Genomic DNA, 24,785 nt, shown 5'->3' with positions numbered 1-24,785 from the left:
AACCTAGAGGAATGCTTTTACGTAGGAGAATGGCATTTAGGAATGTTAACCTGACATCCTCGGCATGATGGATCCAACAGAGGGGAGTCTGCAGGTAGGAAGGCCAAGGAGGAGGTAGATTAGAAACCAGACAAGGGCGGAAACAAGAGCTAGAGCTACACGGGAAGAAAAAGGGAAATGGTGACACCCAAGGTATGGGAGGATCCTTGGTGACAAGGACAGTGATGGGGTCACCAAGAGAAACAGGGAAGTCTGTGAGATCCTGAGAAGGAGGAGGATGACTTAAATTTTGGGTTTGTCAGACAATTTTGGGTGAGACATCCAAAATGGAAATGTCTAGAAGGAAGTTGCAGGCCTTCTGAGGTCAAAAGTCTCTAGACACAATGATTTAGGGTCAAAAATTTAAAAATGATTGAAATTAAGGGGACAGAACAGAAAGAGTAGAAGTCAAACAAGATGGTGTATTGGGTTACAGGAGCAAAGGGTGGATAGATTATCCTAAAGTGTCCATCATTATAGGTTTCTAAGAAGCCTATGTCCATAGGGCACAAAATAAGATATAAAGGCAAGTAAACTTAGACATAACACACACAGAGTGATCAGAAAAACAATGTCACACAGAAAGTAAATTTAAAAAGCCAGATGCATTTAGAGAAAACAGGAAAAACCAAGTAGGTGCAGTGGAAGATTCTGCTCAGCAGAGTTGTCCTGTAAGAACTCACACTGGAATATGAGGCACAAGACCCATGTTTGTTGGGAAAATAACACACTGAGCAGCCACCATGTAAGAGACACCACCTGGCAGTGTCACAGCGTCACAGCATCTCAGCTATGCTTGCCTGCTTGTGAACTGATCTGTGTGAGTCTCTCCAAGTACATGGATGATAAGTTCTCTGAATTCCAGGTATATAGACAACCTCACTACATCATGCTTTATTAAATACAAAATGGAAGCCAGTATAAAGCAGATCTATACTGAGCCTATCTAAAGGAATTCAGTTACCAGAGAGAGTGATCTCTTTATAAATGATGGCACTGGGCCATTTGCATTTGGGGGGGTTATAGGTTCACTGCTTTCTTCAACACACTGATGGGAGCTTGGAGCTGTCATCTGCCTGGCCAAGATTACATAGCTGTGCCCCTCTCTACAATTTTGGGCTTAGGGTTATAAGGATAACCACAGGACAATGCACCTCTTTTCAAATATTGCAAAATAATCTGCAGCTGCCACAACTTAATGAAGCAATAGTTAAAGAGTGTTATCGCGAGTCTAGAGATTTTTTTTACTGTTCTCCCTGCAACCTCAACCAAATATAGATGGGTAATTTTTCAACCAAATCATATCATGCTAAGAATGTTAGGCTATCTTTCAGAAAGAGGGACAAGATGGGACCTGGCTGGTCTGAGGATGAGCAGGCCAGTCTCACATAAAGACACTAAATAACATTTTATAACCCCTTTAACCACATTCACAAAATACCCTGTTACATGTATTAAAATTCTGATCCTCAAAGACAGCACAGTGGTTCAGCTGATTTGTGGTGACTCCTTGAAGACATGTGGGACCACCACAGAAAAGCACCAGGGCTGATCTATAAACATTTTGTCAAACTGCACTCACTTGCTACCAAAGGGTGGCAGAGGTGGTACAAAACCATCTCAATTCTATCTGAGAAATTAACAAACACAATCGCAGGTTGGATTTTTAAAAAAGATGAATTCATCTGTCAAACATTCTGGGTTATTATTATATTCCAGCTATGCAACAAAACCTGCTCCAACCCAGACCCCAGGGCTTTTGGCTGGAGGGATCTGAAGGTCTGGTGGGGTCTGTGTTATTCAGCTTTCACCTTATAGGTTCTTCTACTGTCTCTATTGGTTCTGTAAGTAGCTGCTGTTGGGCTGAATTTCAACGCTGCATAAATTTAACACTGCATAAATTAACATAGGAAATTCCCTAAAGAATGAGGGAGAAGCTTTGCAAGTTATAAAAAATTGCTTCCTTCATTTAAGGAACTGCTAACACTTAATCTTAATGTGGAGAAAGAGATACCTTGCTTTTGCTCATCATTCACGTATTTGGGCCTGCAGAAACTCCTTTTATAAACAGCTGGGTAAATCACCAAAAGAAGACAGTGGTTCAGGCATGAACACTGCTCTTTTCCCAAGTCTTTTTCTCATTCAAGCCACTGAGGAACAACCGGAGCTCACAAATAAGAATAGCGCCCCTGGAGACCTGAGACTGCACGTCATTTCCGCTTATTAAAACCTTCCTAACCATCCTAACCACTTGCCTCAAATATTTTTGTTACGCAGTAATCTCATCCACTGATTTTTGAATCACGGCTTTCTTGGAGGGGTTGACTATCATAGCAGCATGCCAGCTACTGTCTGTGTTGATAATTTAAGAGAAATGGTGGCAACCCTGGGTTGCTAACCAATCATCACGAAGAGAAAAGTGGTTTGTTTTTAAAGATACCACTCAGGGTGCTTGTCTCTGGGTGAGCTTACCCAGCGCCTCACCAAGACTTCAGGCCTCATAAAGCTGGGTAGAGAAGCAGGAAGGTTTACCTAACCAAGGAAAAATGAAACTGGAGATGTGTCCTGGCACAGACCTGGTCTCAAGATACGAGTTTCACTAAGGAGGGTCAGGAAAAGTGGGGAGTGGGAGACACTGGAGCTTCGAAGGAAAAAGACAGAATGAGAAGACTGTGCATGAGACAGGAAGGAAAAGTCATCTATAAATTGAATTTATGGGAAGCAAAAAGCGAGTTTTGCTTGTGCACCAAGTACTGTTCTTCACTACCTGGAAATCTGATTAGTTCACTTATTTTGTTTTCAATATGTGTCTATTCCCTGCAGCAAGAGCTGTTTGTTCTTTGTTCCTCCTGCTTTGGAGGAAATACAAGTTAACTTTTTTCTGCCTGGATCTTGCTTTATATCTTCTATGACAAATGCTCTGTATAATATTCAAATTAAGTTACAAGTAATTAACTGTTTATACAGCTAGCTGCAATAACAGACAAAACACTAACGTACTGCAGTTCTAACTTTTGAAGGACGAGCACGAGAAAAGAAATACCTATTAAGAAAAATGAAAATCTATTACCATGGTTGTATTTCTTCTATTAAACTCAGATTTTAAAAAAAGAGAAAATGTCACGAAGCAACGATTACTCTCGGAAAGTGGTTTAGAAAAGGATTCCTATGATGGAACAGGCTGGGGTAAGAAATTTAAAGTTTGGAATTTTGTTTGCTTTGATCTGACTCTAAATTCAAAGGGCTGCCCTACCAAAAGATGGGAAATCTATTATGAAATACCCACGCGTCAGTCACCCTGTGTACCAGCATCCCAGCTGGGCAATTAATAAATGTCATCAGGTGATGATGATAAAGCAGCTTTCGAACACAATAAAAACATGCTCCTGGAGGGCTTCCCAGAAAGTTAACCTTCTTGATTATCTTCGTGCTCTCTGAAAGTGGCCACTGTGTACATCGGGGGGACCCAGGCAGGGTGACTGGGAGCAGCAGAACCAAGGGAGGGTCTGGTCATAGCTGTGAGCTAGTCAGGGGACTGGGGTCACCTACTGTTTCAATGGAAGCAAGAGAAGAGCGGAAGAGGATCTCTTTTCAAGGCTTCCATCCTCTTCCCATGTCATCTTCCAATTTGCTCCTAAGCCTAAAGATTCATTCCTAGGGTTGGTCTGATGAGAGCTCTGCCAGGTAGCTTTGACCTGTGGGGAGTCACAGTTCCCCATCTCCCAAAAGATGGAAAACAAGGACTTGGCAGGACCTCTGAAAGGTCAAAGACCTTTAGTGTAATTCGGGCCAATGGCTCTAAGAGCAATCGTTTTCAGACTTTGGGTACAGAGTCTTCTGGGAAATTTGGTCAAAGTTCGGATGCCCAGGCCTCACCCCAGACCTTCTGAATCAGAATTGCCAGGGATGGGGATTGGGTGGGTACACTTTAAAAAACCCCTCAGGGGATTCTGATGCTCACCCACATGTGACACGTGTGGTCTGACACGACAGGAAAAATGCCCTGGTTTTGAATTTAAAAGTGGGCTGTTCGGTCTGGGTTCTGCCCTTCCACAGATCGTTTAAATTCTCTGGAAGCTAATTTTTGCACGTGAAAACATGAGGTTGGGTGACATGATCTCTAGGCTCCTTTTAGCTCCAACAGCCTATAAGTCTATTAAATCATTTGCATCTAATGGAGAGTTCATCTGAAAACAATGATAACACACAGCTTGCTCTGGCAATAGGTTTTTCTTTCAAGAACCTTGATTTTTAAGCAAAAGCTACTACTATGTTTTCAGGACCCCTTCATACTCAAAATATGTCACAGACTTAGGAGCACTGAATCCTGGTCTAATATAAATACAGTTCACAGGGGAGATGAAATGCATTGTCCTTCAGAAGGCGGACAGAAATTGTGCCAGGGCAAATTCCTCCATAGGCACTGAGCCTGAGGCTTTGACTTAGGAAGCCAACCAAATACTGGAGATGTCAATGGTATTTTAGAAACGAGACAACGGGGTCCACTAGCCTTAAGTTGGAGAGCTGTCATATTAGGATCTAGCCTCATTTACTGGGTCCTGACCCCGTATTCCTCACTGCGGCCAGGTTCCTTTCTGATCTCTCCAAAGAGATCAGCAGGAAGCATGTAGGTCTGAGGTGGGGTAGTCTCATTTACAAGACGTCCTTATTGTGAGCTGAGCTACCTGTTTGTGTGGCTACTGCCCCACTGCCTGCTTACTGCCTGAACTTCTGCTATGGTCTGGGGGACCCCTGACGGACTCATCATCTAACTTCAGGTCCCACACTGACCTCCGTCCCTTGGGCATCTCCTGGGGTTGGTCCTTGCTTCTGGTCCCAGTTTGCCCTTGGTTGACAGGCTCCAGGTTGCTGGCTTCCTGCTCTGTTTTCAGAATCCCTCACTTCCCATGGTACTTCACAGGATGAAAGGCATCACAATCCAGGGGAGGCTTACGACTGGCTGGAGGGAGCCTGCATTTTCTAATGGCCTTTATTAGCCGGCAGGCTACATTCTGCCAGCCAGCGCAGAGACAGCTGTTTTTCACTTCACTGACTTTGGAAAAACTGTGAAACTGTTTCTATTCCCTCCCAGTTCTTTCTGCCACCTTGGCTTCCCCAGGGCTGTCAGGAGTGTGAACCTCAAAGAAAGAGTACGTAGCAGTGGGAGGCCAGGCGGCAGCAGACCAATCAGAAATGCAAGTGTTCCTCCCAAGTGAACGTTAAAGATGGACAGCAAAATTTAAGAGGTGAAGGCACAAATACTGGAGGTCTCAAAAGGAGACGTGCTGCTTGTACCACATGAGCCATGTCTCTTCATCTGAGTGCACCTATGAACAGGCACGCTTATGCACACCACCTTTTGCTCTCTATACATGAAGGCAGAATCAGACCTAGAATAACAGAGCTAGATGGCCCTCATGAATCACCTGGTTCAAACCTTCAATTTATCAAAGCAACTGAAGTTCAAGTCACCATAATTAGATTAGGATGGCAGCAATAGCATTTCCTATAAACCCCACCCTCCCAGTGAACACAGAATGTGCCATAAGGGTCCAGCCAGCTTCTGCACTTTTCTGTCAATAGCAGCAGGGCTGGGAAAAAGCTGAAACACTTAGACTAGCGACTCCCAATGTAGTCCAATTCTGCAAGTAAATAGCAGAGAAGTGGTATGTCCCAGGGAATGGTCCCAGAGGTAATGCAGGTCTGACAGCAAACCCTTTCGACACCCTTCCCCTTTTTTAAAAAACAGAAGTTGGGCACACTTTGGTCTACCCGTGAGCAAATACGATTGGCTTCTCGTTCCCACTCCTTTCCATTTCTCCTGTAAGGTAGGTGTAGTAAGATAGAATGGGAACCTGGCATCAAAGGTAAGAAGAGGTAATCCAATCTTGCCGAGCTTGAGGAAGTTACGAGGCTAAGCAGATATGAGAAATAAAAGACACAGAAGTATGTATCAATCGATGTGCTCCTTCATTTGTAAATGCTGTATCTCATATAGCCAGCCAGCCGGTAGCTTTTAAGTCTTAGAAGTAATAATTAGAGCTATTTAATATCTCTTTACACTCAGGAAGAGCACATAACTTAATACACAAGAACTAATAGTCTAAATGTCTCATGTCAACCCATGAGAAATTGTTGAAGAACAGCTGAAGAAACACTGATGTGAATAAGTGGATAAATAAGCAGAGAGGAACAGTAAGGCTAAGGAATATCTGGAAATTTTCCCATCAGTAAAACCTATTAGTCTCTAGAACAATGCCCCAGGGAACCCGTGAAAGGCCAATCTTATGAGTTATTTAAAGGTGGAGTGGACTTAGCCATTGGAATTATTCCATGGGGGAACCCCTTGCACTGTGCGAGATATGGGCAACACAGCCTAATGGCTTGTGGTCATGTGCAGTGTTTTCCATGTTTAGCATGTCCAGCTTGTTGTCTGGATTTAACAGGAAATATAACAAGGAAATATAAGAAGTCGGCCCATGAGGAACTGCTAAAACAGGCAGTAGGGACCATGTATCTTGCTGGAGTCTCTTCAAATAATAGGGGCACAGCTGGGGTCACGAGATTAGACTAAATTCACAAGGAGCAAAAGGACAACTTGGTATTGGAGGGAAAGTAACTGCTCGTGAAACGCTGACAGAAGCTCCTTCTGGCCACTGTGGCGTGATCTTAAAATGGGCCAGTGCCAAGTTGCCCCTTTCATCACAGGCTTCATCAACCCACTCCCCACGTGTGACCTTCAGACTCTGTCCCCCGCTCGTTAGATCTTCCATGTTCTGTGCCCTCCCTTTATTGCTTCCGCTCTCCCTTTCCCTCACTGACTTATTTCTGTATTAGTGGATGATGGATGGATGCCCCTTCACAAACTTACCCACTCAAAAACCAAACACCACTTATGTATTTTGAAATTTTTTGTTTTTACGGCAAGGTACATCTTGGTCTAGCTGTGATTTACTATTGTGACTTCCCTGAGTTTCAATGCTCTCAACTGGAAAATGGTGAAAATAAAACCATCTCTATTTACATCTCAGGTTGTCATAAGAAAACAAGTAAAAGAATGGATGTGAAATGACCGTGCACTCCTAACTACTGCAGAAATGTCAGGCAGTGCAGCTTCTTGGTTCTTGTCCATTTCAATGTTGCCCATCTTAGGAAAAAAGGTTTGACGGCTTCTATCTTTTTAATACTAACTTGTATTATACACCTCCTAATAACTGAATACAAGAGCCATGAAAACAATAGATACTCCAAACATACTAGCTGAAAATAACAGACTGGAGATTGAGGGGGAAAAAAGAGGGTCTCTTTTGAAATCATTAATAATAATTTGATGCTTTTGGCTGACCTGTTTAGTAAATTTCCGCACAATAATGCAACTGAGGAAAGAAGGGGAAAAATAAGATTTACTGAATACTTTATATAAAGGTAATCCTTACAACATTACCCCAATTTACAGATGAGAAAACTCAAGCCCTAAGGTCACAGAGCTAGTAAAAGGACAGGGTACAAACTCAGGTCTGCCAGATTCAAACTTGCTATCGCGCCATGTGGCGTATTTGATTTTGTCATAACTTAACTTTGCTTTATCCTATAAATATATACCATTGATGTCACAGGACTATGTGTAGATAATTCAACACAACCCAGACAGGCAGGATGGGGTCAGCACTCCCAATGCCCCTGCGGCTGCCACTGTGGTAATGTTACAAATCACATGGTACAAACAGGCACGTATGTTAGAGACCAGCATTGGAACATACACTTTGTCACAGTCACTCTTTTCCACTGGCCACCACCTCAATAAGGCATTATTATCAAGTTAGAAAAATCCATGAATCAACCTACAAGTCCCAAGTCCTTCAGTTTGTATTCATATTGAAGGCTGGGGTTTATTAAGAGCATATCAGAAACTATTTTCGACAAATAAAATGTACTAACTTAACATCAGCAACATTACCTCTACCAAAGACCTTTAAAGAAAAGGATTCCTGGCATGCTACTAAGAGTTATGCTACAAGCAAGAAACAGAAAAAAGTTGCCAGCCACTAGGCTTTTAAGGACAACATAGGCTTTTAATAAATATTGATTATATTTTTTTCCACCAATGTTACTGTTATTTTCCAGCTATCCAGACAATATTAACCCTCCCATCGGATATTTGCAGAGTATAAAAATTTTACACCAAGTGATATTATTATAACTACAGCAAATTAGGCTGCAGAAAGGCATGCTGTGTAACTCAAACACTAGATTTAGTTGGGTTAGAAGGTCAAATCTATGGAGTTTGTCAGCAGAAGGAATCAAGGTTTCCAACAATTTCCGCCTCTCAGAACAACCTATATCCAACTGTTAAATTGGTTAAATGATAGGCAATTATGTGACCTGCCAGAATGGATAATTTGCTTCAGGGTTTATCATTAGCTTTCTAAAGTACATAAATTAGAGAAAATGCACGTCCTGTGAACATCGTATTATTCTGATATGAAGGGTCAAGAGAAGAATATGGCTATGGTCTATAAAAGCAGTGGAATTCTTTTTTAAATGCTATCTCTGGTTTCCCTTTCCCTGTCAAATTAAGTGGACTCTGTCAAACTAGTGGAAGGGTTGGACAGTGACTGAACGGTGGGGTTTTTTTTTTAACCTGGCCCTCTGCCTGACTACCTGCTGCTTATGGGCCCAAAGGTGCCAGCTCTTAATCTGTATCCTCTTCACTGGCTCTAAATATTGGCCTCAAAGTATGAGGAATGACCTTGAGAACATTATTATTAGAAGACAAAAGCTCAGGGCAAGTGGAGAAAAGTATAATCTTAGTAGAATCCTTTTTTCTGCAAGTAAATGAGTTGAACGCAAGGAAGATATGGGCTCTTTGACAATGATCGGACAGAAGTTATGCCCTAATCAACTCATTACAGTAATTCTTGATGATGACGACTAGGGCTTAGAAAGCCTTTTCACACACAGCGGCCCACTTAGTCCTTACCACTGCCCCAGGTCATCCAGTTTTCGATTTGCCCAGTGCCCCCACTGGCCTGGCTGGCACACCTACCTGTTTGGCATGATTGACACAGTGCATATACTGGGTGGCCAGAGAGGAGCATTTGAGGGTCTGGTGGGTGTTCTCACGGTAACACTGAAGAATTTTGGCCTGCAGATCAGCACAGACTGGATGAGACTCATACCGCCTGAAAACAAACACAGGGACCGCTGAGACCAATGGTCTTCATTCAGAATAACAATCAAGGTTAAAGAACACACAAAACGTACAGTAAGACACAGATGTTGCAAATGTAGAAAAAAGTTTAAGAGAAAGAATTTTCCTTAAACTTTAAAGATAGCTAAATTTTTCCCATGATAAAAAATGACAAAGGGTAAATAAATTCTAAGAAATGAGTTCCATTAACTGACACTGCTGTGAGTTAGTCTGGACAATATAACCGTCCCTTCCAAACCAAAACCGTATCAACATGCCAGAAACTTGGAAGCCCTAAGTTCTCTCTTCCATTCCCATATCCATTTGGCCACAAAGCTGGGGATCCCCGCAGCCTGGTCCTCTTGCTCCACATCACTGTCGTTCCGTTGCTTCCAAGTGAGACGCATCCTAGACTCAAGAAATGACCTCCCAGCTGGTCTCTCAGCTTTGATACCCTCTTCACCTGCCCCTACACACCTTCCAGAGGGTTCTTTCCAATAGGAAATCGAAGACGGTCTCTTTCCCCAGCACTTTCTACACAAAATACAAGGCCAGCTGGCTAGTCCTTCCTGAGCAGGTTCCTGCCTACCCTGTTGCCTTCACCCCCACACCCTGCACACAGCTGAAGCCTGGACAAACCCAGTTCAGGGTTTGGTTCTTACACTTCTCTTCAGGTCTAAGCTCACGCTGCTCTTGCTTCTGGAAATGCTCTACACCCAAACTCCCACCTATGCCTATATATCTGGAGAAAACCTACTCATCCTTTGATACTTCACTCAAGTGTCAGCTTCATTAGCTCTCCACCCCCCAACCCCGGTACAGTCTATCATTCCCTTTATGGTGACCCCATTGGTTCTGTATTCACTTTTCTTGCCATGCACGTGACAGTGACTACACCATACAACCTAATACAATTTAGCAACCTACATTTACTAGAATGCAAATTCCAAGGGCTGTGACTTTTGTCACCTCAGCTATTAGACATGGGAACCCCTACAGAAGTCATGTAATACATTTACTCAGTGAATACAAATGGGTACAAAGAAAACATTTTAAAGTCCCTTGGGTTAAAATTTTGCTACTTATACTTACAAATCTCAGATTTTAGTCAGATTGCTTCTGTGAATATCTGAGACCAAATGTAAATGTTTCCAAAAAGCTTATAATATACGCTTGAAAAATGATAATAAACCACATGAGTTATACAAATGAAGGTAAAATATTCTTATTAACACGGCAGGGAAGTTTGGACTGTAAGGACTAAATACATACAGAGAAAAAAAAACACAGTACTACTACTTTTAATCTAGAAATTCATGTTTTTTCAAATTAGTTTTAATACAAGAAGCTTCCAGTCTTATCACTTCTATTTTTGAAATTTAAATTTGTTATTTCCATAGTAATCTTGAAATCACATTATTTTAAACTTAATGGGTTCTAAAAAAAAAACCCCTAGAGAACACAGGGGGAATATTTCTCATCAATATAGAAACCCCTGGGCGACGATTTGTCTCCTCAGTCCTTTTATCCAGTACACTAAGCTAATATCTATTTTGCTAGAATAGAAACGCAAAGCATGTTGGCAGTTCCCTGACTTCCTACTACCCTCTAAAGAACACAGACATACAGAGAAAAAAAAAAAGTTTCAACAATTTTTCTATAACATCACTTTTACTTTTTCATTCATTATCTTACTGCTTTGTCAAATACCTAAGTACAGATTTAAATAGAATCCCCGGAGTTTCCATGCTTTAAGATTTCGAACTTCAGATGTCTATGAATTTTTCTGGACACAGATTTCCCTAATCCTTTACCATGAACATCAGGATTTAAAAGGAATCAGTCGTGCTTCAAAGAGTACAGGCACAGATACCACTAAGTGACTAATTATAGCAAGACCTGCATCTAGATAAAGATTGAATAAAATATGATTAAGCATCAGATCAGCTGAACCTAGCAAATACATGACTAATGACTAATAGCTCACAGGAAAGCGGGGTTACATTGTATCCTAGTGTTGACAACTGATCGTGTCTCCAATGTGTCTCAGATTTAAAAGCAGGGGGGAGGAGGTGAGGAGGGAAGGCTAGAACAACCCTGACCAGATATGCAGTCCTTCCTCATTAACATACAGGAAAAGACTGTAAAAATGAGCAGCCACACTGCACATCATAAAGAAGACAGCGTATTTTTTCCTTTAAAAAGACTACTCACAATGGGGTAATTCACCTAATGTTATGGACTCCTCAGAAAGAGGTAGTTTATAGATAAGCATGTATCCTGAGTTGAGCTATTAGTCATGCAAGTTAAAGTCCATGAGTTATTTATGATTTGAAATGTGTCAAAATATACTTTTATCACCACAAATCAATACTACTCACTTCCAGGGCTCTTGATTTCCTGTCTGGTGGTCTGTTCTGTGTGTGTGTGTGTGTGTGTGTGTGTGTAGTCATCCTCTGATATTCTTTTTGTACACATTTCAATCTGTATTAATGATTCGATGGTAGAAAGAGGGGAAGAGGATGCATAATTGTCCTCCAGCTCCTGGAGTAGACTCTGGGACATTTTCTTGGATTAATCTGTAAGGGTAAAGGTTTGCCTCTGTATTGATCTGTAAAGCTTGTTATACTGCCCTAATGCACTGTTTTCACTTTGGGAAAATGCTAAATGAGATTGCTGTCTAACATTAGAAGGCCATAAAACACAAGCCATGGCACCTTCCATTCAGGATAAAGGTTTCAAAAACATTTCCAATATGCATTATGGTAAACCCTCCATATAATCATAGAGTCAGCAATTGACTTTTATTGACTGCTTTCATTCCTGCTGATGGAAAAAGCCCCTATTAGGCAAAAATAATGAAAGGCAGACTTTCAAGATACCTAGGAAGGAAAATTCAATCTTAGCAGCAAAGGATGATTAGACAAGTTAATTTCTTTGTACGTAAGGAAGAGGCAAATAAATGGTGAATGACAATGTTAAGGATAAAATACAGATATGGAAAACTTAAAACACTAATAAAGAAGTGGGAAGATCTAATAGTTACTCAAAAACATGTTTAGCAAGAAAAAATCGGTGGAACAGAGTCAACCTTCGAAAATATACATTTAACAAAAACAAGAAAAAAAAATTCAGTTTTGTGGTCACTTGAAATTACTGGGAACCTTTCATGGATCCTACCATATGTACACACGTCTCTTTTCTTTTCTTTCTTGTACTCTTTTACTCTGCTCTTCCCTTCCTCTCCCCTCATCTCCACAAGCACTAGCAGCCCGCCCTCCCTACCCCATACAGTGGCACCAAAGGCCCAAGGGGTTGCTGACAGTACCAAAGGTAGAACTGGAGTCCCAAAGATTTGACCCCAGAACAAAATCAAAAGAAGCACTTTTGGTAGGTATTCTGTAGCCTGTCACCAGCAAAACATTTTTTGGCTAATGTTTAATGTTAATATTCACTTAAAAGGCATCTAAAAATATACATCCAAGTATTTTTTCTCATTATACTAACAGGTCTATTGTAGAAACTGTGGAAAAAGACAGAAAAGAATAAAGATACACATTTAGGCTGTTTCTAATTTTTCACTGCTTAAAAAACATGAAGGACATAAATTATTACTACCATTTCTGATTATTACCTTAGGAGACTTTCCTGTAAGTTAAATTAATTGATCAAAGAGAAACAAAAACAGTTTTAGCAAAAACAAAGCGGAGGGAGTATTCAGAAGTCCCCTCTTAAGACTCCGTAACACAGTTACACTTCGTTATTTGTTTTAAAACTATCTGTTGGTTCCACTGCTGCCTCTACTTTCAAGTCTTAGAATCTTCTTTGATGTGGGTCTGAGGTTTACATTTCAAGTAAACTACTTACCCATCTTTTTAGTTCTGCTAATGTTAATGGTGAGGATAATAAGGTAACTTCAGAGAAGGAAAAAATATGGAGATAACACTCCTCACACCACTCTGCACTCAATCAGTTAGCAGCCACAACTCCCAAGGCTCTGAGGACACTGAAGTCACTCATTATGAGTGTAGGCATGCAAAGAAAGGATCCTTTCCCTGTACCTGAACCAGAAGTACGCTGAGAGAGTTCTACAGATACTATGATGAAAGACCAGAGAGAGGGAGAAGAGAAGGAACAAGAAGGAAAGAAGGAGGGAGAGAGAAAATGAATATGAGAATGGCTGGTGTTAAAAGGAGAATTCTAATTTTTTTTTTTAACAGGTTGTGATAATGCATCCTTCACGGGATCAGGTGGTCTCATAAAACCGTATTTTACACTAAAAGCAGACACACAACACAGGGAATCAAATCTTTAGGTCTAGTTCCTATATCACAATGCAAAACTCTAATTTTTTTCTCTACCAACTTTTTATTAGCTGTTAAACCCAGTGATTAGGATTTCTGCTTTTCTTTTAAAATGCAAAAGTAAAGCTACTAGGCACATTGCCAATATTTAAAAATATGTAATCCTCTACTTTTGTTTCTCTTATCACTTATAATTAATCTATTGTAAAATGCAATATAAAGAAAATATCTGAAATGTACTATATTAACTTTTTATTTTTAATTTTACCTTAAATCTAAACATCCTAATATCTGTTTTCAGAGTAAAATGTAAATAGCCTCTAACAATGCAAGATCTGAAAAATTCAATTTTAAGCTTTTCTGACATTCTTAATAACTGCTAACCCTTTTATTAATGATATTTCCATTTGAGCTATAATCAAATTTCCACAATTACACTTTAGAGGGCCCTCTCTAAAGTGGTCCAAACAGCTCCAAAAGCTGCCTGCTTTGTTTCCATTTGTTTTCATATACAATTTGAGATACAATTTCTTTTGATTACCAACATGATGAATGTTAACTAATACGTTTTCTACCATCACAACACAAAATGCCAAGTGGCCTCCACTGTTACCAGAGAAAGGAATGCTGACCTGGACATCACCTAGTTCAGCACTTAGCTCAACGAACCAGTCACACTGAGAGCAGACTATGACCTGTAATGAGGGCCTTACTATTTAATCAAATAGCTTCAGCTGGGGCTTTAAAAGAAAAGCTTAGCTTTGGCTAGCTAGAAAACAGAGCATATAAAATTCTATCCTGTAAACCCAAGGTTTGAAAGAATAGTATGTATCACGGCCGGGCGCGGTGGCTCAAGCCTGTAATCCCAGCACTTTGGGAGGCCGAGACGGGTGGATCACGAGGTCAGGAGATCGAGACCATCCTGGCTAATACAGTGAAACCCCGTCTCTACTAAAAATACAAAAACTTAGCCGGGCGAGGTGGCGGGCGCCTGTAGTCCCAGCTACTCGGGAGGCTGAGGCAGGAGAATGGCGTAAACCCGGGAGGCGGAGCTTGCAGTGAGCTGAGATCCGGCCACTGCACTCCAGCCTGGGTGACAGAGCGAGACTCCGTCTCAAAAAAAAAAAAAAAAAAAAAAAAAAAAAAAAGAAAGAATAGTATGTATCTGAAAATACTTTAAGATTTAACATTTTAATTTTAATCCACTATTGACTTTGGAAAAAGATGTCAGGTTCACAATTCCATAGTCTGGATCCACAGGGGGAGCGTGACCTGGAGGGCAGGAGGGGAAAGCATTGCCAGCCTTCCACTCCAGTGTTAGGACTCTGAGTAAAAGCCCTAAACCCAAGAAAATCCAAAAGAGAGGACCTCTGGCCACCTATCCCTGCTAAAATGAGCAACACAGCACTCTATACACACAGATGCACAGTTCTTATGCCAATAGGCCTCATACACCCTAAACAGACAGGTATAAACACACCAAAATGTAAGGTGAGCAAACAACTTTTCAATTTTGCAATGTGTTTTTCTTATTCAATAATACTGGGTCCTTGGAAATGATGGGGGGCAGGGTGGAAAAACCTAGGAGAGCAGGAATTTAATGACATTCGGCCACATGACAGCTGGTAGAGGCTGAGGCTTCTCTGTGGTGCTCAGGGGAGAGTAACACACCCACACCCTGACTCGATGGGACTCCCCTGTTGCCTGGTTTCTTCTCAAGACGCAGCTCTCATTCTACCCTTCACAGAAAACCCTCTTGGGATCTTGCCAACTGCACCAAACCCTGAGTTGGATCTCACTGTATGGGCTCACCCAGCACAACTGAAGAGCTGGAGAGTTCCTGTTCCTCATTAGGGGTCTGAACTTAGGAAACTGGGTCTCCAAAGAATGAGGGTCCCCAAGTTTTGTTTAGCTGTTTAACAGGTGGAAGGATTTGGGAAGTCAGGCATTTGGTATGAGGTGGAAGAAACAAACCATTGGCTAATTTTTACTTTCCAACATATCTTGGTGTTCTTGACTTATATTTGGGCTACATATCTTTAAAAAGGCAGATAAAATTTTTACTTAATTCTTACTTAGAAGATACTAGGACTAAGAGGCAATAATTGTATAGAGTTTGGGGACTCAACATAACTGAAGGCAACATGAACTCAATCTGGAAGGACCCCAAATAAACTTCCAGATCACATATAATTTAGAACGATCACGTACTCATGAGATGCTATTTTCTCAAGCCTACAAAGTCTTCTCAACAGGCAAAATTCTATAGCTAACAAATTGCACTTTCATCTGGGTGGGGAGCCTTTATTTAAAGAGCTATAAGCCATCCCTCCCTCCCTTTCTTTCTTAACAATGCTTGAAATATTGTTATTGTTTAATAAATGTCAAATAATAATGCTGTAATAAAAACAGGCACTAGTGGGTTAACAATGCAGTTTTTTAGCAGCAGTTATATAAAGTCTTCTGGGTAGAACTATCTCCTAGCATGCATATAGCGGAAACAGAATAAAATCACAGTCCATAGAAGTAGCCCTTGGTTATAAGAATTGCAAATTTGAAGATTATTCTCTTTGTCCTTTCAAAAGATCCACAGGTATTGGAATGAAAATGTTAAATCCGAATCTCCAAAGGATATATCAATGTGTGAATGAGACCAAGTAATCTTAACACAGGTCAAACTTTTTATTTGAATATCTCAATTAGATTTCAGGGTCAAGAAAAGCATTGTTATTACTACTGTTATTAAAGAAAGGCATGGCATTTACTCTCTCCTGACTTCGTAAAACAACTGTTTAATTACGTAACAGAAATATGTTCATCATGAGCCATATACAATGCATCAAGTCATAGATTTTTCCTTAAATAACTATTTTCTTAAATATCTATATAATATATTCTACTTATGCTGACACCCCCGAGGCTTTGTGAGTTATTTCCAATCCCTCATGATGCTACTCTGGAATGTTCATCAAAATTGGTCTTAGGATTAAAAACATGAGGGTTGGTTGGTTCATTTATTCTTTTATCTGCTCAGTCACTCCCACAACAGAAGGAAGACAGGAGGAACTGGGATAAGTTGCGGAAAGCAGAACTATATTAGGAAGCAAAATAATCTACTGGAATTAGAGGAGAAAGGGAAGGAATCCACCCTTCCCAGTGGTGGGCACAGCAACCTATCCACTGGGAAGGACGAGGGAGAGAAATGGGGAGTCCAAGGCTGGGAACTAAAGCAAACTATGACATCTGTCTTCGAAGATAACTTTAATTTCAAGTTCTTGAAGGGGTGGTACTCCCTTTATCACCCATTTTTCCTGCAGAAAACCTAATATTTAGAAGATGGATAACTGGAAATAGCCAACATGGGAGTCCCCAGTGTAGCCAAGGGACAGGGCACCAGGCTTGGCAATCTACCAGGTTTTTCTGACAAAGGATACTAACAATCAACCTAAGACTTAATGAGAAAATTGAAGGGAACATCAAACATACCCTCCCAGAAACAATCCTTCCCTATTTGGAGAAATACTTACTTCATGGGCCTTCTTATATCACTTTCCTCAATCTATTAGAATCGCTTAGAATCACAGACTCTTGCTGTTGAGTAGCATGCAGGCAGCTTTCTGTGCAGAAATATAAGTGGGCATGCATGCATGTGAAGCTTCTATTTTTAGGTGTTTATAATTTTTTACAAAGAATTGCCCTTTGGGATGAATTTTATATGTTCCTTCTCAGCTGAGGGGTGACTTGGGTGGTACAAAGTTTGGTGAAATTCCCTTTGAGTCGTCCATGCATAAAAATACATTCCAGTACCCCTACCTCTTCCCTGCTGTGATCAAATTTAAGAGAGTGCTTTTAATACCAAGAGAAGTCAAGAACAGTTTAATTTTAAAAAATTCAAAACTGTCACATATCTCAATGAGGACTGTGACACATTCTAAAAAACTAGGTTAAGACCAAAATTTAAGTCTGTGGTGAGAGAGCGTGTTACATTACTTTACATGATACGCTTTTTTCCACTACACTTTAAAAGCAAGATCCAAATACCAGATACACACTAGAAGGAATGTGTCTGGCTCCCTTAACTGAAAGAATTGCAAATGTATTTATTTTAGGGACAAGTGAAGAAAAAAAATTATCCATACTGATTTGCCCTTTAAGTGTCAGAGTGCTAAAAATGAAGAGCAGCAGAAGCAGCAGTGGGAGGAGGGGGAGAGTCAAGCCTTTTGTCTGTTTTCCATCACTATCAGTAACTTGAAGAGGGGAATGCTTAGGCACTGCCACTGGAAGAGGGAAATCCCAAAATGGGGCCAATAGGCCATGCTGCCAAACTTCCTTGGATGCAGTGCTGCAAGGCAGAAAGAATGTCACATGGACATCAGAGCTGTGCCACTGTGTACAGACTAGGAAGGGGGCAGTCAAGGATGGGCAGGAACGAAGTGGAGGGGAGAGAATACTAAATACTCCCCCAAGAAACTTATTTACTGGGGGAGTAACTTATTTACACACTCATAAAGGTCACAAGTAACACAAGGCAACCGAACTGTCAAGGAAACAGTACAGGCAGTATACGCTACAGCTGTTCTGAGGGTATAACCATTCTATTGTGGGTGGATAGTTTGGGGGAAGGGGTAGTCTGGGGGGATTCCAAGGAAGAGAGGAGATGGGATTTTAAAAAAGCCCACAGAGTGAAGGACTGTAAGAGTCAGAGGGCGTTTGAGAGGATCTAGGTGAGCTGAGGTCCAGGCTCAATCGAGTCTGGCATATTCAGGGGACTCAGGTTGTAGTAGAGGGTTGGAAGAGTGGAGTAGTGCTGAGAAGGGAGGGGCTGGGATACGGAGAGTCTGCCAAGAAGAGACAGCACACCTAGAGTCTATCCTGCAGGTGATGAAAAGTCACTGACCTTTCTAAATGAGAGGGTGAAGTTATAAAGGTACCATCTTGGGAAGGTGGATCCAATGTAAAAATAAATCAGACGGATGGAAGTGGAACTCCATGGCAGGGAGGTCAGTGAAGCAGCACCCAGCTATAAAGATGAAACAAGCTGATGAAGAGAATGATCCAGCAAGAATGGAGGCACTGGAAAGAAAGGATAGAATGATGTGGTAACTGAGAGGACATGGAGGTAAAGAAGATGAAGGACTGAGAGAATAACAGGATGGCTTAGGCCTTGGGGATTTAAAGAATAAACATGCTCAAGTAATGACAGGAAGTTCAAGTGGAAATAACATCTCCTCACCACGATCTAAAGCATGGAGTTGGAGCTCAGCATGATGGCAGGGCTACAGCTGCAGTGTCGAAATCCCCTGCAAGATGTGTTGGGGAGTGTAGAGGCAAAGGGAAGGAAGGACAACAGAGGCTTGGTGAACAGTCCATACCTGGGGGTGACAGGGAAGGAAGATGGAGCAGTAGGAGAATGGACCGTGGAGAGAACTGGTGTAACACAGCATCACAAGGCTGGGTAGACCAGAGTTTCATGACAGAGAAGACAGTCAAAAAGAAGGAAGACTGATAAACGGCCACGGAATGTGCTCCGTAGCAAGCTGGAGAAAGAATCTGAGCACAGTGCGTGAGGCAGAAGCCAGGTAGAAATTGGTAAAGAAGAAAGTGGGCAGTGAAGAAGAAATGGAGGTGGCAGGATGAGGTCAATTCAGTATCCTTTAGAGTACCTGTGAGATACCAGGCACCTTGGGACATGAGAAAGAGACTGAGTCAGGCAGACCTACCTAGCTCATAAGAGCTGCTTTAAAGGGACACATCTGGCAATAGTAAAATACAAAAGGGAAGGATTACGTCTGTCTGGAGATGACTAGGAAAAGTTTTAGATGAGATTATGGAATTTCAGTAGGGTCTTCAAGAATGGAAAGGGCTTAGGCAATTAGAGATGGGATAGAAAGGCATTCTAGACAGAGAGTAAATGAAGGAAAGGTAGCAAAAGAAGAGAGAAGAAAAGGCTAGAGCTGGAGGCAGTGACATCTGTAACAGATTTTTTTTTTTTTAAAAAGATTCACATGGAGATTTACATACAAATTACAGAGCCAAAACACTTTCATCAAGGACACATTCTGCAAGCAGACCATGACATTCCCATCAAGTAGAAGAACTAGTAAAAATGTGCTTAAAAGTTAGGATATCAGGGAAGGTGGTGTCAAAAGGGCGAGTTTTCAATTCTTTTAGAGAAAGACAAAGAAGGGCAGGCAGAAAGGAGGGCATGGTCCTTGCAGACCTGGTGTGGTTAAGGAACAACACTTCGATTTCTTAGCTAAAGGGTGTCCACAGTGAAGAACATTACAAAATAAGGCTGGTGACATGGGGAGGAGTGGAAGGAAATGGATTGCTGGGTAGGAAACCTCACCAGCCGGGTCAGTGCTCTGACAGCAAGAGGAATTCTAGTGAGTAAGCCCATGCATGAGAAAAAAGCAGTACACGAGAAGAAGGTTCTCCTAAAGGAGCTGGACACAGAACAGCAGAGACAGCATACGAACTGGGGGGAGGCCCCACTGCCTGGCCCTGCAGTGGTACCTGAGCAGGTGTAGGGGACCCCATGATGGGAGATGTTCAACACTGGCAAGGGATGCTCCAGGCTCCTCTCTGCCCCCTAGGCTGTACTTTCCACCACAGCATATCATTTTACATATAAACATATCTAAGGCAGGAATATATTTATGTATTTACTGATGGGCTTCACCTCACACTTATACTGAGTGTCCAGTACTTCTAGCCCAAGTTCTTTCTTGTTCTCCGAAACAGACGTGCAGTAAAATGAATGGTTAATGGAAAATGGAATAAGAGTTTATGGATGTTGGACAGCAATGATTACTTATTCTGCACGAGCTCATGATTTCACAAGTTTAATTTAAAATCATATACCATGTATATGCTGACATATACATAAAATATATATATATACTTGACATAAATATCTACACTTGATCTTAGCCAAAAGGCTGAGAAATGATTATAAAATATATCTGAAAAAATACACAATTGGAAATAGTTGCTTCCAAGGAGGGGAGTTGGATAGGTGGCCAAAGAGTTATGAAGGAGATTGACTTCTGCATATAATATTTACATTTTCTATCATGTGCATATATTGCTTGTCAAGAAATAACATTCAAAAAAATGCAATGATATTTTATTTATATATATTGTATCCCCTGAGAAATTGCTGTAATAAAGTTTGCTTTTCCCCCTAGATGCCTGGGCACCACAATTCCTAATGGTGATGCCATTTCCGCAGGTTTTGTGGCACTAAATAGAAAACTGATTGAAAACTTAAAGACGACAGAGACGAAATCCCACATGCAAACTCTACGCAAAGACCAAAATGTAAACTGGGAAACAATTCATAATGCCCCCTACATTATCAGCCTTCGGCACAAGTTTGGCACAAACCCTTCTGATTTAGTATCTCAGTAACCTTGTGAGAAAAGAGACAGAGAAACCAACGCATTATTGAAGTCATGGGGCAAGCCATTGGGTTGAGGTGTAACATGAGCATCTGGAAAGCCTGGAAGCTTTCTCTATTCATGAAATTGTAAGTTGGCCCCTTCTCGGTCTTTTTAATTGCTCTCTCCCCACCCGCTTTCCTCTTTTATTTATAAGTAATTCCCAAAGCTCAGATATTTGTCCCTACTCCTCTTCTACAGTTCCTTGTGAAAGTATTTTTCTTTCTTTAGGGGTACTCCTACGACTCTGTGTGTGACTGAATTGGATTTCGAGTCTCTTTACCAGTTGGTAGCTGTGTGATCTTAGGTTTCTTTAGTTTCAGTTTTTCTATAAAATATACAATCAGTAATCTTAGCCATCTGAAGCCAGAGACTACATCTGATGATCCTCTTAGATTCCTTCTAAGACTCTACACTAAGTATCAACTGGATATGGTCAATTTGTTATTAGTTGTCTTATCCAAACAAGATTTTCCTCCTACTTTTCACCAATAGCAATATTGTTAGCTCATCATCATACATCAATTTTTGGTTCTTTTGTTATTTATTCATTTTCCTGTTTTTAAATTATTAGTTTTCTTGAGACAGGATCTTGCTCTATCACCCAGGCTGGAGTAGAGTGCTGTGATCACAGTTCACTGTAGTCTCGATCTCCTGAGCTCAGTTGATCCTCCCACCTCAGCCTCCTGAGTAGCTGGGACTACAGGCGCGTACCACCACACTCAGCTAACTTTTGTGATTTTCTTTTGCTGAGATGGGGTTTCGTCATGTTGCCCAGGCTGGTCTCAAACTTCTGGGCTCAAGTGATCCGCCATTCTTGGCCTCCCAAAGTACTAGGATGTGGCATAAGCCACAGCACCTGGCTGATTCTTTACTTTCAAGAAGTCACTGAGGTTGTTAGTTCTTGTTTTAAAATACCTCTTTCAGGCCGGGTGCGGTGGCTCACGCCTGTAATCCCAGCACTTTGGGAGGCCAAGGCGGGCGGATCACGAGGTCAGGAGATCGAGACCATCCTGGCTAACACGGTGAAACCCCGTCTCTACTAAAAATACAAAAAATTAGCCGGGCGCGGTGGCGGGCGCCTGTAGTCCCAGCTACTCAGGAGGCTGAGGCAGGAGAATGGCGTGAACCCGGGAGGCGGAGCTTGCAGTGAGCCGAGATCGCGCCACTGCACTCCAGCCTGGGTGACAGAGCGAGACCCCCTCTCAAAAAAATAAATAAATAAAAAATAAAAATTAAAAAAAAAAATAAAATACCTCTTTCACTTTTAACCCTTCCTCAGTTTTCCATATCCTTACCACAGGCTAAGTTATCACTTCAAGCATACACTACTATTACTACAACTTTCAAACAGTCCATCTGCCTCACGTGCCTCCTTTTTGTGTTCATCAACATGAATTCTAGTGAATGAATAGCCTGCAAAACGCCAACCTTTCCTAGGAGTTCAACCAGCATTCTTCCTTCTCCCTCTCCTCCAACTACCAATGCTAATTTTACTTCTAAAATATTTATCATATCCCCTGCCTCCTCACAAGGTACTACCTGTGGTGTTGCAGGAAAGAGTACCCACTGAAACTTCTGCTTAAACCGCTCTTTACCTATTCTGGCCTCAAAGTGAAGGACAGATGGTGACATTTGCAAGGTTGTTTTCAAACATAATCTAATATGAACCAGTATAACAGCCGAAGAGCACAACTGCACATATTCCTAATGTCCATTCCCAAGCTATGTTATACAATTATAAAATCATGCTCTGAATTGATTTTATTTTCTTCTTTTGGATAAGGGCACTATCTCCAGCAGCGATAAGTTTCCATAGGAACTAAATTCATTTCAAAAGGTTTGAACATAGAGGCTTTAAAAAAAGTGCTCAAACAACATACGAATTTTGTACACAGTGCCTTGCATTCTTGAAATCAGAGCACTGTAAATGTTAACCTTTTAATCTCCTGGAAGTCCCTGGAAATGAGAAAATGGTCTCTCTGTATTTGGGAAATGGACATGTTTAAGGTAACTGGTAAGGAAAATAACTTAGAAGGTGAGTTGCTAATTCGTAATATCTCACCTCTAGCATTAAACACAACTAATCACACACGATAACACTATTTACTAATTTCTAGAAAATAAGTGCATCATGCATTCAAGTTGTTGTAATATTTTCCTACTTAATACTCCATAAATTAAATATAAAAACTAGAAGAAAATATACCTTCAAGGTATTTTATAGCTAATAAATGTGAGAAGTTTATACGGGTGTATAAGCACACTGAACTGCACGTGCCCCTGTGAAACATCCACATGATAACTCTGTAATTTGAAAATTCTAACATGTTTCTTTTTTTGCTCTGATTAAAGTATTCAGTACTGATGCCATAAGAAGGCACTAAATTCCAACATATCCCTTTGTATTACATAAATGGATTTAAGCATTTTACAGAGGACAGGCAAGATTTAGCAAATTGGCTTAACATTCTAGTCTGCTGCTGAGACTAAAATGAACAAGACCAACTATGAAGTACAGAAAACAACAATCTACCACACAGATTCTCCAAATGATTATGATGAGTCTCATACATGAGTATTTCAGAGGTGGAATCTCAATGATTTCTACGTAAAGGGATAATGATATATTACTGTAGGACCAAATAATGCATTTCTCAATTCATGTCTGCATTGGATTCACCATGCTAAGCTCCATTAGTTTTACATCTCCCTAAGGGTTCCAATTCAGCAGTATTAATACATGCCATTACACACAGCCCAATCTAAGAATGGCTGCCTTATGAAAGCCCCTTAATACTACTCTCCAGTTGAGTGTTTCTGGAGAAAAATCACAAAACTAGGGAAACTAGAATCACTATAAACTCACAGACACTAAATCCTGCCACAATGTTATGGCTCTTCTTTGGTAAACTCACTCTCCCCCTATTACTAGGATTATTCATGCCACCTCCAACCTCCTCAAAAATCTCGCCTGGTTCTTTTCCCTTTCCACCCTTGGCTAATGTGCTGGCCTGTTGTTTCACTGAGATAAAAATAAACCAAAAGATAACTCCCTCATCTTCCCAACATAAGATCTGGATCGGCACCCATCTTCTCCTTTTCTATTGTTACTTTGGAGGAAGAGTGTCTCTCTCATCAAAAGAAAGGCAATCCCTATGCATGGATCCAATTCTTACCTTCCTCCACCCTTGCCTTCTAGTGGGATTTTCTCTCCTGAGATGGTTCTCACCTGCCTTCTGGCATTCTCTAGAACAGTGCCATCCAACAGAACCTTCTGCAGTGATGGAAATGTACTAAATCTACGCTGTCTAACATGGTGGTCACACCACTGGTGGTAACTTAGCACCTGAAATATGACTAGTGCAACAAAGGAAAAGCATGTTAAATTTTACTTAATTTTAATAAATTTAAGCAGTCATAAGTGGCTAGTGGCTACCATGTTTTTGGAAGCACAGCTCTAGCAAATACCCTTTCAATTTCTGCCTCCACTTCCTTACCTTCCATCCATTCTTCTCTATCCATGCCAAAGTGGCTTTCATTCAACTGTTGGATAGAACTGCTCCTGCTAAAATCACAGGCCTCTAAGTGGCCAAATCCAGTGATTTTTAGTAGACATCTTACAGGACCCGATCAGCACAGACTTCTTCCAGTAAATTGTCCCTTTCTTGAAGAGAGTTTCTTGAGCTTCCATAATACTACACTCTCCCGTTTTTCCTCCTGGCTGTCTGGCTCACTGTCTTCTAACTGATCCCTCAATGTTGGAGTTCCTTGGGGTGATGGTCCTGGAGGTCTCTCTGCTATTCTCTC

General features: G+C 41.1%; 1 protein-coding gene and 1 pseudogene across 2 annotated transcripts in view; both read right to left on the bottom strand.

The window, feature by feature from the left end:
* Window positions 1-24,785, bottom strand: part of CHCHD3 (coiled-coil-helix-coiled-coil-helix domain containing 3) — a 293,839-nt gene that overhangs the window by 2,365 nt on the left and 266,689 nt on the right. For both annotated transcript variants that reach the window (XM_021936280.2, XM_031665149.1), the window contains one exon: window positions 9,086-9,221. In XM_021936280.2, coding sequence (XP_021791972.2) covers window positions 9,086-9,221 — 136 coding nt within the window. The remainder of the gene's footprint in view (window positions 1-9,085; window positions 9,222-24,785) is intronic.
* Window positions 20,355-20,486, bottom strand: LOC116274843 (annotated as a pseudogene).

The sequence above is a fragment of the Papio anubis genome, chromosome 4 (genome assembly GCF_008728515.1).
Source record: "Papio anubis isolate 15944 chromosome 4, Panubis1.0, whole genome shotgun sequence".
Classification (NCBI taxonomy): domain Eukaryota; kingdom Metazoa; phylum Chordata; class Mammalia; order Primates; family Cercopithecidae; genus Papio; species Papio anubis.
Note: the sequence above shows the minus strand (reverse complement) of the source record. Positions and strands in the feature narration are given on the sequence as shown.